The sequence below is a fragment of the Hypomesus nipponensis genome, chromosome 2, assembly GCF_054491055.1.
Source record: "Hypomesus nipponensis isolate SF chromosome 2, ASM5449105v1, whole genome shotgun sequence".
In the NCBI taxonomy this organism is placed as follows: domain Eukaryota; kingdom Metazoa; phylum Chordata; class Actinopteri; order Osmeriformes; family Osmeridae; genus Hypomesus; species Hypomesus nipponensis.
In genome coordinates this window covers 7,717,019-7,731,842 of record NC_140362.1, presented here as the reverse complement: position 1 = coordinate 7,731,842, position 14,824 = coordinate 7,717,019, and the positions used below count along the sequence as shown (strand labels likewise).

The window sequence follows — 14,824 nt, the reverse complement described above, 5'->3', positions numbered from 1 at the left end:
AATGCTTAACTTGGAGAACTGATCAAAAGACAGAATGAGCACTTTTAACTGGGTTAATGAATACGACAGAGAATGTTTGCCCTCAAACGGTGATAATATTCCTTCACTGGGCAGTTTTGCAATACTGAAGACGATAAACAAAGCCACGTGTTGAGGGATAGTTTCCAAAGAGGGCGGGCCCAATGTATTTCCGGATTCTTCGCTGTGGGATATAAGAACAGCTGCGTATGCTGAGCATCAGACAAAACGTTCAAGACAATAGAGCAAAGGGATACATTTGAACAAAAAGCGGTCTGCGATACTGTCATACCTGTAGAATTTTCTCAAGACTTTCAGCTTAAACATGCCTTTTCTTGGACAGGATTGGAGGTCGCCTGGACAGAGCTGGGTTAAAACAGGAGGAGGATGGAAAAAAACATCAAATGAAGAAAAAAACTACAACGTTTCAGACGAGAGGTCAGTGAAGAGAATAAAATGTAGTGTTTCACGCACGCGTGCGTCATCTCATTATTAAGGAGCAACTCGACATCGAAAGTTTCATATAACCACAACCATCCAAGATGCTTTTATCATACTTAAGTAAATCGTTCTGCCATTTTTGCCAAGACTGCTATGGTGTATTTATTTTAAAACCAAAAGTTACCAAGGCTTTCCACAACAACTGTGTGTTTGTGTGTGTGGAATTATCTGCCTGGAAATCATTGTGCTATTCATAAAAATACAAAATGATGCTAGTATTAACGGAATCCCATACCCGTACAAATAAGAATCGATGTATACTTTCCCCCCCAATCAAGTTGAAAATATTTCAATGTAATGTTAAATAAAACATATTTACAAAAGCTTTATCGATGTTGAAAATGTAAACTTGCTCTCCAGCTACTGCAAAGTAGAGGAGTGCTTCAAGGAGAATCTGCTGTTGACCATTAGTTACGACATGGCAGCCAAGAAAAGAAAAAAGGATTTAATCAACAACAATTCCAAGGTTCCCTGTAAGTGTAGATGCATAACAATCACACAACAATTCAGCAGGGACCCTAATTAACATAATATAAATATGGAATTATAATATGATCATTTTATAATGCATACAAATAATAAACTGTTAATGGAATATTCAATATGTTTTCAATGCCTCACTTTAGATTTCCACAGAGAAAAATGGATCTATGTTCACAAAGGAAGCACCAAAGAGGTAAGACGATTTTCCTATATGATCTTTCTAAATGTTTTATCTCTCTGGCCTGTACCCTGGACTATGGGCAATGATTAACTAATTCCCAATTATCACATAGCGTCATGGATATTGTACGCTGGGAGAAGCCTTCAACCGCTTGGATTTCTGCAGCGCCATCAAAGACACCAGGCGATTTAATTACATTGTTCGGGTAAGTTCCCTCTTTTACCCCGTGTCAGGTGGCACATCCTCTGTGGGAGGGTTTAGTTAGCTTTATCAGTAAAACTGGGTGAGCAGAGGCAGCAGGAACAAGTTAAAGTGGAGCCTCAGGGTGGGTTGGCTTTTTGCAACGCCCTTATCACCTCACTACAGACTAGAGGAGATGTTCTGTCTCTGGTATTGGCTGGGTGTGTGTGTTTGTTTGTGTGTGTGTGTGTTGCTGTGTTTGGTGGTTTGTTGATCTCAAGTTTCTAGAAACAGAATGTATCGGCTATCCGAAGGTTTGTTCATTTAAGCTAAGTTGTTCACCTCTCCTATGTAAGAGTGTAGCATCACTTGTCAATACATTTCCGTTATCATTAAAGGGGTGATTGACAGTTTTTTGGGAGTATTTCACACTGTTCCTTAAGGTCTCCACATAGGGTATGTAACATTGGTTGGCCTGAAAATGGCCCGGGTGCTGTTCTATGCCCCCTGATACATCCAAGGAAATTTTGCCGGGAAAAAAAGCTAGTTTTTTTCCTTTTATGGTATGCTCATGAATGTATAGATGAGCTGCGCACTGATTGGTTGGTTTAAAACAAGTGAAGCTGCGGAGCAAAGACACAACATGGCCAACAGCACTCACTGAAACAACGAAGGTGGAGACTTGAAATAAAAACGTACAAATAAATCTGTGTCTACACAACACTGTTTTCAGCAGATTGACTAGATATCATTTGAAATGATTATGTTAGTTGTTTCCACTTCTGTTGTCGAAGCAAACAGGATCGCCTTAGGTGGGTGATGTTAGCACTACAGCTTAGCAAACAAACGATTGTGATTCAACTCAGCTTCAGTTAGCTCTAACTATCTTGCTGAAAAATAGATCTGGATAAACATGCATCTTGAATTGTAGATTTACATGACAACACAGGTTATTTATTTGAATGAAACAGTCAGGAACATGAAATAACGTTATCCCCATTGCCATTAACTAGGCAAATCATCACACATTCTACCTATGCTCTTACGTTAGAAAGCTAAACTAGTTTACATGCCTACAGTCTAAGAGTTTTCGCTATCTAGCTGTTCTTGCATTCCTTGCAAATCAGTGTTATTAATAAAAAGCAGATGAGCAAGAGTATAGCTATTTACTCAACGGGCATGGCTGATATTTGTCTATACCGTAGCGTAGAAGATCCCTGTGCAGTTCGACCCTCAACACATTTCACCAAGGACGGTTGTGAAAACTTTGGACAATGTAAAGCAGAATTTGATATAAAGCTGTTGCTGAAAAGAGGTGCGTTCCAACCTTATGTTCAACAGAACCATAAGCTAGTATGATTTTGTTGGTAACCGTTATTAGCAATGCTAACGTATCCTGTATCTCGCACCTACCTTTCTCCAGTGCTTTCAAATAGATAATCTAGACAGGCGTTAGCAATAGGCTAGATTTTTTTTCCTGGCAATTTTTTGGGAAGCTTTCTTTGTAATGCCGACTACAGCTAGTCTAGCTAGAGTCATTTTCTAAGTAAGGTATGTTGATGTGTTTAGAAACGTATTTAGCGTTCTACCTAAACTAGATACAGGAGACGTTGGCATTGCTAATAGGCTAACTGTTAGCGACAAAATCATACTTACAGCTTGCGTTTGTGATGAGCATACGGTTGGAACAGCACCTCTTTTCAGCAACAGCGGCTTAGCAAATCCTTCTTTAAATTGTCCCAAGGTTTTCATTCCAAACTGTCTTTTGTGAAATGGTTTGAGCAAATTAATAAATGTGTCTAGCTTCACAAGGATCTTCTCATAGAAAAACATCATCCATGCCCGTTGAGTGGTTCCTTGGGAAAATTATGAAAAGTGTCAGCATTCCCAGTACAGCTTGGAACACAGCATTTACAATGGTCCAATTTCAATATACTTTAAAAACTTTCAAGCTTTCTCTTTTGTTGTTCATGTGGAAGTACACAGAGCAGCGCGCAGTTAAACTAGTGTCTGAGATCCTGGGCCAGATTCCAGAGGGCTGGTCTGTATGTAAATGTTGGGGCGTGACAAAAGTGACTTTCCCGAAACCAATCATTTTACAGCTGCAGTTTCAAGGCCCGGCCCTAATGAAACTGGACTTGAGTTTACTCAGTTTCTCTACACACCTCTACCCACTAGGCTCCCTACAACCCCCCCCCCCCCCCCTCTTGCTCTTACTGGATGTGCAATTTTTGTAGCCGGGTCTCTGTGCCTGTTGAAGACTGAGACAGTGTTGTATCTCCATGCCTACATTGGGGCTGTTTCATTTGAAGAAGAACAGCAAGGTGGGGTTGTCCATTTTTAGGACTGTTAAGATTCTCCAAACACAGCACTTTGGAATACATCAGCTAACTCGATATCCTTTACAAACCTTTAGCAACTTTGAGTATTTCTGCATCAATTATTTATGCACAAAGTACCCCATACAATGGTCATGGTTGAAGACTGGCTTTTTGTGTAGGAACAGGGCTGCAAATGCAGGGTGTCAATGCAGAGTGTACAATGGCGACTGTAACATTAGACCTGGGTCTGGATGCATTGAACCCAGATTATTTATCCCTGGCCTGATTGCGTAGTTGAGGTTCTTCAGTTACACTGATTAGGTTTTCACTATCAGTCAGGGCAGAACACATACACCGTTACTGTGAGGACACATTATAAAACTTGGTGTGGCGTCATGCTGCGTCTACAAAGTTGGCCTCTGCAGTGTACTATTGGAAAGTGCATTACATTAGCCAAGTGGAAGTATAGTGCTTGCTCGATGGCAAAAAGTAGACACAGGCTGGCAGACTATGCCAGTTGATGGGATGAGAGGGGCTTAAAAGAGGGGGAGGGAGAGAGGGTGGTGAAGGAGTGGAAAGGGGGCAGAGATGGGTGGGCCGGGGGTTTTCCAAAGGGTGCTGACAATATTTTGTCACATGGTTGAGCAAAGTGGGGGTTGGGGTGGGGGCAGTGTTTCTCCATGACAACTTTGTTGTTACATGCCATGCATGCTTGCCAGGGCCCTGGGGGCTCAGAGTTCACACACCCATGCACACTAGAAAGTGCCCACCCCCCCCCCCCCCCCCAAGCACCTCATGTTATCTACTTCAGGTGTTATACAGTATGCATAATACGAACCTAACCTTAGACCTACTGGGATCCTACATAACAACTTTCTATTGGTTTCTTTGCGAATAACAAGCACATAATTGCATCTCTAGGCTGATGGTCTGATCAGGAATATTGTGCTTCTTACCCAGTGCATTTCCAGAGTTTTATCCAAATGGAGAGGTTCCAACCAGCTACATGGCCATCTTTAAAGGCTGCGATTTGTTTAGAATGGAGCCTAGAAGAGGGAAGCATAACAAGTGGTAACAAATGGTGGAACGGAAAGTCTCAGGGTCTGACTGCTTGATATTTATGTCTGTTTCTCTCTTCTAGCTGCTGGAGCTCATAGCCAAATCCCAGCTCCCTTCCCTGAGTGGAGTAGCTCAGAAAAACTACATGAACATCTTGGAAAGAGTAGTGCAGAAAGGTACGCTTTCTCCATCTCTTTAAATTGCACTTGTCTCTCCTAGAGAAAGACTTTGCATCATACCGGCCATGTTTTCTCCAACTTAAGAGATGGTTTTATGTTAGATCCAGAATAGCTTATTGATGACTGTGGTAACAGATAATAGTTGTTGCATTGACAGAGAGATTATTACTTGTGTAACAGTCCTTTTTTAAATTGAGAACAACAGAACATTTAATTTTTTTATTACATATTTCAAATAAAAGAAAAGTCAAATGGCCCCTGTCCCATACTGTGTATAATCTGACTAAGGCTAGGACTTCAACAAGTGTTCCATCTCTCCTCCTTCCAGTACTAGATGACCAACAGAACGTGCGTCCCATCAAGGAGCTGCTCCAGAGCCTGTACATGTCGCTTTGCAGCCTGGTCCAAGACATGGGGAAGTCTGTTCTGGTGGGAAACATCAACATCTGGGTCCACCGCATGGAGAACATCCTGCAGTGGCAGCAACAACTGGACAACATCCAAATCAATAGGGTGAGGACACTGAGGGTAGCTGGATCCATATTTAGCTCTGAAAAAATGACCACTGCACCCCTTTCTTTTATTTAAAAAAAAGTTGAGAAGGACAATTCTGAGTGTAGAATAGAAGGGTAAAATTGGCAGCGGCCTCTTACATTTTACCCATCAATTCTTCACTCAGAATTGTCCTTCTCAACTTTGAGTTGGTGCAGTGGTCTCTCCATGATTAATGTTAAACTATGTTGCTTCAGCTGGACAACATTCAGATGAATAAGAGGACACAGATGTACCTTAACATGATGTAGGATGCAGATTGACTTCAAGATCAAAGGTTGATTTGCAAAAAATCTGAAAGGCTCCCTGTGTGACAAAAATTAATAGATCTAAAAAGTCTATTAAATGGAATAGAAGAAACACCCTACACCCATTAAAGCAGCTTTGTAGTTTTTTGTGACCCAGCACATTTGTGTGTTGGACCAGCCTGTGTCCTGTGGGATGAACTTGACTGACCTGCCCGCCAGCCTGCAGCTGAACATCATGCAGTGTCTGTCGGATGGACGGGACCTGGTGAGTCTGGGGCAGGTGTGTCCAGACCTGGGGATCCTCACTGAAGACCGGCTTCTCTGGAAGAGTCTCTGCCAGTACCACTTCACAGACAGACAGGTATGCTGATAGTGACAGACTGTGATAACATCATCTTAGGGCTGGGCGATCAAGCAATAAAAAATATTATCTAAGTAATGACTTCCCTCAATAAAGATATCGTAACACTGATTCATTTTCAATTATGTTGCTAATGTCGATAGAGAATAATTAGGAACAGCAGTCCATTTAATTTCTGTGATGCAGCAGGAAGTTGCGGAAAATGGTATATGCCCACTAAAATACACTGAGTACCTTGAGTGGAGTAGCTTATATTAACCGCGGAGAATGAGTCTTGTTGCCGAAAACAGTGGCAGCAATAGCCATGGTGAGGGAGCATGAGAGGCTTTTTGAAATCCCATGAAGAGTAGAGCAATGTTTGGTGTGTCGTAAACAGGTGGCTACCAAGTCTGGTAATGGCCTACGACCAGTGACGTGCGGTGGTGTCAGTAAGAGGGTAGGCACTGAGTTATGAAAGCCAGATTACCTAATTTATTGTTTAGGCTAATAGGCTACGTCTAGTACTATCTATATATATATATATATATATATATATATATATATATATATATATATATATATATATATATATATATATATATATATATATATATATATATATATATATATATATATATATATATATATATATATATATATATATATATATATATATATATATATATATATATATATATATATATATATATATATATATATATATATATATACATACATATATATACATATATATATATATACATACATACATACATACACACATACACACACACACACACACACACACTCGTACTATCTATTATTTATGTGTGTGTGTATTTTGTGTTAACCACACAAAATACACTCCCCCTGACACACACAAAAGCTCAATTCATGCATTAGAAACTATGTTCTGATTGAACAAACAACTCAATCCTGGAGCTTAATTTAAATCCAGCAGCACTCATGAAAAGCTAAACATAGCTGTTTTTGTGTGTGAGCATCCTTTAATGACCAATTTAATAGGTCAGCATCTCACCCAGCTATGTGAAGACATGGGTCAGATTGTGATATACTTGTTTCACAGGGGTCCATGTAAACCGGAGGGTCTGGCTCATCCTTTATCACTCCTCTGTCAACCTTTTACAGATCCGCAAGCGCCTGATCATGTCAGACAAGGGCGGTCTTGAGTGGAAAAATATGTACTTCAAGCTGTGTAGGTGCTACCCACACAGAGAGCAGTACAGTGACACCTTGCACTTCTGCACACACTGCCACATCCTCTTCTGGAAGGTACAGACCCCAATCAGTTTCTTGATTTGTTTCATCGCCATCTCCCTGGGTTAAAGGAATATTAAAAGTGCCCTACAATATGAGCCTTAACCACTGTTCCTCTCTGCCTGTCTCTCTTTTTCCTTCCATATCTGTTTCCAGGATACAAATCATCCCTGCACAGCCAACAACCCAGAGAGTTGCACCATCTCTATCTCTCCCCAAGAGTTCATCAACCTCTTCAAGTTCTGAGACATGAACAGCGGAACCTGACTGATGGATTGTACATACTGTACATACTATATTATTGTTGATTTCTCAAAGGATTCCTGGACTGACCGACTGTGGAGAGTGGGACGGGGGATGTAGTTAAGTACCTGCTCAAAGAGCGGAGAATTCTGGGAGCTTTTCAACAGGAAATGAAATTAATATTGTAGAGAGTGTGAAAATAAAGATACAACATGGTAGCAAAAGAAAACAAAGGTACTCTCAAGTTGATAGTAGGTTAAAGAGTGGTTCATGACTGTTTGATTTGTTTTTAATTAGAATTTTTTGGGGGGATACATTAGATTTTTTGGGTGTAACATTAACTTGAAATTAAGCCAAAGGTATTTAATCAGTATTTCAAGAGTTGAGAATGTAATTGTCGGATGCTCTGAGAAAATTTGCAAAATTTCCTTTTGTTTTGTCATATAATGACAAACAGGATTGTGTAGATATTGAATAGATTAAATAGGTGATAGGAGTTAACATTTTGATACTCATTCATAGGATGACCTATCTTTTCTTAATTTCTTTTTTTGCTTTTTCACTTTTATACGTTTTGATATCTAAAAAGAGTGTATGAATGTGTTTACGTTTTCATTGCTGTAAGGAGTTACAACAGTATCACAGTGCACACAGTATTACCAAAGATAAAATAGAAATACAAAATAATAATGGTGTGCCTTTTTATATCATGACTGATGACAGTTAACTAATGTAGGCAGTTTCACAGGTCACGATATTCGTTCACATTGTTTGATAATAACTTAATTGACAACCTAAGATGGCACGGTCTCTAATTTAGGTTCTGAGACAAGATGGAACTTTAATAGCTTGAATAATTTTAAGATGTTTATTTAAGGCAACCTGCATGATAGTAATTTTTTCACCCACATGTTCTCATGTTCATGGGTATGACGGCGAGGAACTAGATCTTAAATGGTGCAATCTTGACTCAAACCCTCCCTCTGCTTTCATGTTGGGAAGGCAAAGGACATGCTGTGCAATTGTGTCATATCTGATAAATAAAACCTGTTAGAAAATACTAGTAATTATGAAATTGCTCCCAAAATCGCCAGTCCTTTACTGTCATGTAAATTCATATTTTAGGATATAAAATATGAAAAATAATTAAATAGCTGAATAGCTATTTTATTAGGTACAGTACACCACCAAAAATGATCTCATCCAAGTATGAGAAATACTCCTAAACAAACACAATTTAAAGACAAAAATACATTTAATTATGCCAAAATAAATTATATTTCAAGTTCATTTCTAAGAAATATTTGAAAGAAAACCAGCAGATGATGTGGTTTAGATCATGTTAATGCCTGCTTATTGCCCTTCCCTCCTCCCACTGTCATGGCCAAGACACTTTAAAGTTTATATTATGCATAGTGTGATTTACCTGACGTTTGCTTAATCCTCAGTGTTAAAAACCCTCCACAAAAATATAAGCAGGATTGCACATTTTTTCAAACAAAATGTACACAATTATTTCACAGTACAAAGATGTTGTACATCACCTAAGGTGCCATAATGTGGTAAATGTTGATTGATCTTTCCATCAGTTACTCCTATTAAACCAAAATAAGTAAAACTCAGGTTTACATACTTTTTCATGTCAGGACCAGGATAGCTCTCAGGTAGTTCTCAGACCAAGAACATGCAGCCAACCAACCAACCACAGTCATGCTAAGTTAAGTCTGATGGCTCAATATTGGTGCCATGAAATGGTTTATCAAATAAACAATTGCAAAATAATTCAACATACTGACTAGGAGTCATAACTTAATAGATACAAAGTGATTTTCTATAGTAACTGTCTCCACATGATACTGGTACATTAATTGAGGCAGCACATGGATTTCAAACTGCAGTATCTCATACTGCACCACCTTCATTGTCAGGGTTGGGGTCCTTCTCTGTGGTGAAACTCGTGACTCGTATGACCTTCAAAGCCATTTTGATATCTGTGGCGTTCCTTACTACAAAGCTGCAGGGTTACATAGCGGCTTCTTCCCTTTAAATTAGTCTTTGAAAGTTTTTTCCTATCTACTTATTTTACTATTTACACTCAAACGAACACAGCCTGTAATGTAGACCTGTCTGGTAACTCAAGCTCACATTCTGTTTCATTTAAAAGGGAAACAACATGAATGCAGGGGTCAGATGGCTGAGTGGTTAGGGAATCATGCTATTAATCAGAAGGTTTCTGGTTCGATTCCGGGCGGTTCAAATTACATTGTGTCCTTGGGCAAGGCACTTCACCCTTGGAGTGAATGCCCCTGTACTACGCTCTGGATAAGAGTGTCTGCTAAATGACTAAATGTAAATGTAATTGACCAGGATACATCTAAGGTTATACATTCATATATACCCTCATTTTTCCAAGTTATTTACATGCAAACACGTATCTGGTGTGGAATGTGTCAATAAAAGCCTCTCTCTTGGTTCAACAAAAGGGCAGAGCCATTTCTCATGATCAGGGAATGTCATGCTTCCAATAAGTGACCATACAAAGATCTGTAATGGCTGTTGGTCTCTATGATACTGTTTCATCTTTTCAAAACACTGACTGTTTGGTTACCCATATTAACCGTTGCATGTACTAAAATCTGCTGTTTGGTGACTTTGTTGCAGATATTGTTTTGTGCATGATAACACACAAAGAGTCCAGTACACATGTGGAGATAGAGACCCAGTTGTGCTGTACTCCAAGGCGGAGTTCACATGGTCAAACTGAGTCCTGGTAAGTGGTTTGGTACAGTTGTCATCCATGATGTCTTGAGACCCACTGAACAGGTGAGTGAAGATACCAAGTTGCTAGAAAGAGCTGTGGTTCTCTGATGGTGTTGTTGTCCTCATGGCAGCCTGATGTTTTAACAGATGAAACATGTGATTATTTTTAAACGAGTGCAAACATGCACCCACACAAACATACACTGAAGCCCCCACACACGTAATCCAGTGCACAGACACACAGCAGCAAGGATGATATTATTTGCTGAAATGAAGGATAGTGCAAGATGCAAAGGAGAGTGCAAGATAAGGCAGCAAAAATAGAGGTAGTTACCAGAGTCAGTAGAGGTCACACATAGGTACGTTCTCCCTCTCAGAGTTCTTAATGATCCACTCAATAGCATCCCAACCCTACATTCACATGCAGAAAAGAAGAGGAGGACCGGAGAAATAGCAGCTACTGTGTCATACATACACTATTAAGGTACAATTTCCCAAACATTTCTTGAGTGGTGCAACCTATCTTCATGTAAGATGATTTCCCATATTCAAAAACAAGATCAGGATAAATTAATTTGTGGTCCACTATATTGTTGCATGTTCTAAAGAGAACATACTAAGAGAACATGCTCTCTGTGCAATATAAGGAAACAGTGTTCACTTTTCTTGCGTTGGCTGACATCCTCATGGCCATCATACCCTCCAGATAACTGCTTAGACTGACACCCTTCACTGTAATAATGGCCTCCTGGGTCAATATGGTTCTGCAGACAGAAAGACAGGTACAGTATTTAGTATGTGCAAGTGACAGGGAGATTAGTTAGTTATATGTAGTTTGTACATATCTTATTTACACTTTCTGTTATATTTTTGTAGCAAAGCCATACTTACACTTCAGGATTGTCTGGGTGAGGTCTGTAAACTAGTCTCTCGTCAACAGAAACCAGATTTGTCAGAGTTATCTGAAGAAAAAAAAAGGATTCCTTATTTGGATAGTAACTTAAGTAAAATAAGAAAGTAAAATAATAATACTGCATGAATATTCCAATGTATATGTTTGTGTCACTAACTCACATTAGTTGAGCAAAGCTCCATCTTTTTTTCCTCTGTGTCAACTATAGAATGTTCTTTTACATACGTGAGAGTCTGGCTGGTCCCCAGTATCTGTAGAGGATATAAAGATGATGACTTAGAAGCATTCATGAACAGGAACACAGTGTATTCATTATAAACCTGAAATACTAAGAAGTTATTCATGTAAATCCTATTGACCTCTCCCTACTTGTATCAATTTGAAACATTTCATTTTAAAATTCAGTGTACTATTTATCTGCTTTCAACTGACTAAAATATCATAAGATTTTCAAATGACAGAAAAGGAGCCTCTAAGGTGGTAATTAGGTCATTAGCCTTCAGCAGCACAACCTATTTTAATCTCAAATACAATAGCGTAGGTTTGGTTTGAACATTGGTGGGGACACAGTTTTACCAAATCCTTAACAAATCCCTTTGCAAGTTTGCAGGTACTAGCTAGCTTCGACCGCAACTACAGCATAGTCTCCATTCAAGACAAATAAATGTCCGATAGCTAGCAGGCAGACAATTCCGTAGTTGTGTACCAGAGCTAGCAAAGGCTCGTTAACTTTAGAAATACTATAGGGCTACATTTTCAACAATAATATACAAGAGTGTAATATAATTCGATTTTATAGTTTATTATTACATTACTCAATGTTAGGGATGGGTATCAAGAACCGGTTCCCAGTGAACCGATTCCTTGGAATCGTCAGCCAAATTCTTTGACGATTCTGCTAACGGTTGTCTGTGCCGTTGATAAACATCTGTGCCTTTTATAGTTTATTCAGTTCAATTATCACGGCAAACAATTACGCTGCACTGAACTGTAAGTGAAGTACAAAAAATAAATTGAAATAATGAAACCTGTAATTATTACTTGTGAACGAATATCATTCACGTCTTACTAAACCTAGTCAAGCCAAAGTGAACGAGGTAAACAAATCAATTTCTGTTTCCTCTTCTGAGCCTATGCAGGTCACGTGAAAAATGATCCAAAGATCTGTATCCGAAGACCCATTAAAAAGGAACTAATCATTTCTGTTTTATCTAGCTACCAGTACTGAGCCTATGCAGGTCAGGTGAAAAAGGATCCAAAGACTTGTACCCGGCAGATGAACGAATCGGTCACCTCCCGACCGTGTCTTCGGAGCAATTGTACTAATTCAATCTCGTTCAGTAAACTGAACGAATTTTACGAGTCATTCGTTCATTTCAACGGGGGGGGGGGGGGGGGGACAGTTTGTATGATTTGGTCTTTTATTATCACACTAGCATTTATTTATTACAACAAACAATTACACAGCACTAAACTGTAAGTGTAAATGTAAAGTGAAAATAACAAAACCAGTCAGTATGATGACTTGAGCAAATATCATTCACGTCTTACTAAAACAGCGGCCACACGAAAGGGAATGAGGAAACTGTTTCCTCTAGGCCTACTAAAAAATACAATGCGGGTCACGTGAAAAGAGGATCCAAAGACTCGTAGAAAGCCCGAGTCGGGAAATGAACAAATTGTTTTTTGTGTAGCTACCAGTACAGAGCCTATGCAGGTCACGTGAAAAATGATCAAATCAAATCAAATTTATTTGTATAGCCATTTTAACACGCAAGCATGTCACAGAGGGCTTCACATACGCCCATAGAACTGCCCCTCAACCAACCTAAACCCTCAACGTGAAAAATGATCCAAAGACTCGTAGAAAAACCGAGTCGGGAAATGAACGAATCGCTTGTTTCCTCTAGCTACCAGTACAGAGCCCAGGGGCGATTCTTGGATCAGACCTTTAGGGGTGCTCAGCCCCCTATAAGAATTTGACATGAATACAGTGCCTTGCAAAAGTGCTAAACCCCCTTGCTAATAAATCGCTAATTTCACTGAATAACAATTAATTAATTGATGTATCATTATGCGAAATATTAAATGAATGAAAAAAATAAGGATGTCCCTTTCTTCATGACCTACCAGCATCAAATGATGATTTTTTCATTTCCCGACTGGGTCTTTGTACGACTCCCAGTTACCTCTCCCAATGCGCGGTCACGACAAAATGAAAGAATCTCTCTTTGAGAGGACTCGTTACTCTCGATTCCTTGTAAGGATTTGTTCAAAATTAACGAATCATTCACGAACAACATCACTAATTCAGACTGCAGCAAACATGGCAACTAGACAGAAGCGTTCTAAAGTTTGGTTGTATTTCACATGACAAAATGACAACGCCACTTGTAACACGTGTAGTGACATGGAGGAGAAAGGGGAAGAGGTGAAAAGCTCTGCAGCGCTGAAGCATGTGATGTACGGACAGGTAAGGAGGGCTGAAATGTTCTACAAAGCAGAAATGGGGTGAGTGATAGCTGTCAATCATCCCTATGTGCTCCTTTGTTAAGAGAAACAATATTTGCATAGTATACTACTCACCTGTACGCCTCATCATAAATAATCAAATTATTATTAATTCACAATTCTGCTGCTGAAGCCATCTTCAGCAACCACGTGGGTGGCCCCAAGCATCCCAATTTTTCAATTTTTTGGGACTTTGTTGATTTGACTTTGGTGATTTTGGCGAAAAATGTCCACTGCCGCATAGGGGTCATGGGGAAAACCAAACTTGAAGTGAATTGATGTGCCTTGATTTTCTGTTTTCCCTTTCCCCTGTGGTTTTGAAACAGAAAAAAACTCTACAAAACTAGTGATTTCTGTTGTTCTTTTTCCCTGTTTTTCCGTTCTGGTTTTTAAAACAGAAAAAACAAAAGTTTGATTTTTCCGACTGGTTTTGAAACGGAAAAATTAAAGAACAAAGGGTACACAGATTAATGAAGTTACTGGAATGTCATGTGTTCGATGCATGCAGCAGCGCAGCTAACGTTCACGCTTCATATCCAAGGTAGAGCTAAACTCCTCAAAAGTGATCACAACCACTTGTCACTGTGTGAAGCAATTTGCCTTTATTGTGTGTAATGGATCAAGTTATCTTCTGACCCGTCGTTTGAAGCATACATTTTTGCTCCGACATTCGTCTCCCATTATTGATCACTTCACGTAAATTATCGGAGGGCGTGTGTTATCAGCAGGCCCAAACGGAATACAAAGTCTGTCAACATTCAATCGACTGTATTTGTGGTCAAACTGTTCGCTCTGCGGAATTCCGCAGATTTTCAGTCTGAATAACCGCAGAATAGGCTATGTGAAAAAAATCCGCATATTACGTTTGGGCCACGGCGTTGCCGTGTTTACCCACTATCAAACTGAGCGACACTGTCATATTATATGAATTAGACCTAGACTGAAAATGGAAGATTCTATAGCTAAGCTAGCGTAGCTATAACTGACATAGCTTACCAGCTAACACATGACGTTGCGGCAAAGTTTCCAGTAAGTGCTCAATTGGTAACCAGCTTCT

The 14,824-nt window shown here is 39.4% G+C and overlaps 1 protein-coding gene across 1 annotated transcript; it reads left to right on the top strand.

Moving 5' to 3' along the window:
* Window positions 1-231: 231 nt before the first annotated feature.
* Window positions 232-8,658, top strand: fbxo32 (F-box protein 32). Its single transcript, XM_084704026.1, has 9 exons — window positions 232-456; window positions 880-992; window positions 1,146-1,195; window positions 1,296-1,388; window positions 4,826-4,919; window positions 5,251-5,435; window positions 5,901-6,083; window positions 7,212-7,355; window positions 7,497-8,658. The coding sequence occupies exons 1-9, from the start codon at window positions 344-346 to the stop codon at window positions 7,584-7,586; spliced, it is 1,065 nt and encodes a 354-aa protein (XP_084560152.1). The 5' UTR covers window positions 232-343; the 3' UTR covers window positions 7,587-8,658.
* The last annotated feature ends 6,166 nt before the right edge of the window (window positions 8,659-14,824 follow it).

What these genes read in the sequence shown, in the direction of transcription:
- fbxo32 (XM_084704026.1), top strand. Translation starts at nt 344, where the DNA reads ATGCCTTTTCTTGGACAGGATTGGAGGTCGCCTGGACAGAGCTGGGTT. An exon ending in GATTTAATTACATTGTTCGG is followed by an intron (nt 1,389 to 4,825) that starts GTAAGTTCCCTC and finishes TCTCTCTTCTAG; the next exon opens with CTGCTGGAGCTCATAGCCAA. An exon ending in ACAACATCCAAATCAATAGG is followed by an intron (nt 5,436 to 5,900) that starts GTGAGGACACTG and finishes GTGTTGGACCAG; the next exon opens with CCTGTGTCCTGTGGGATGAA.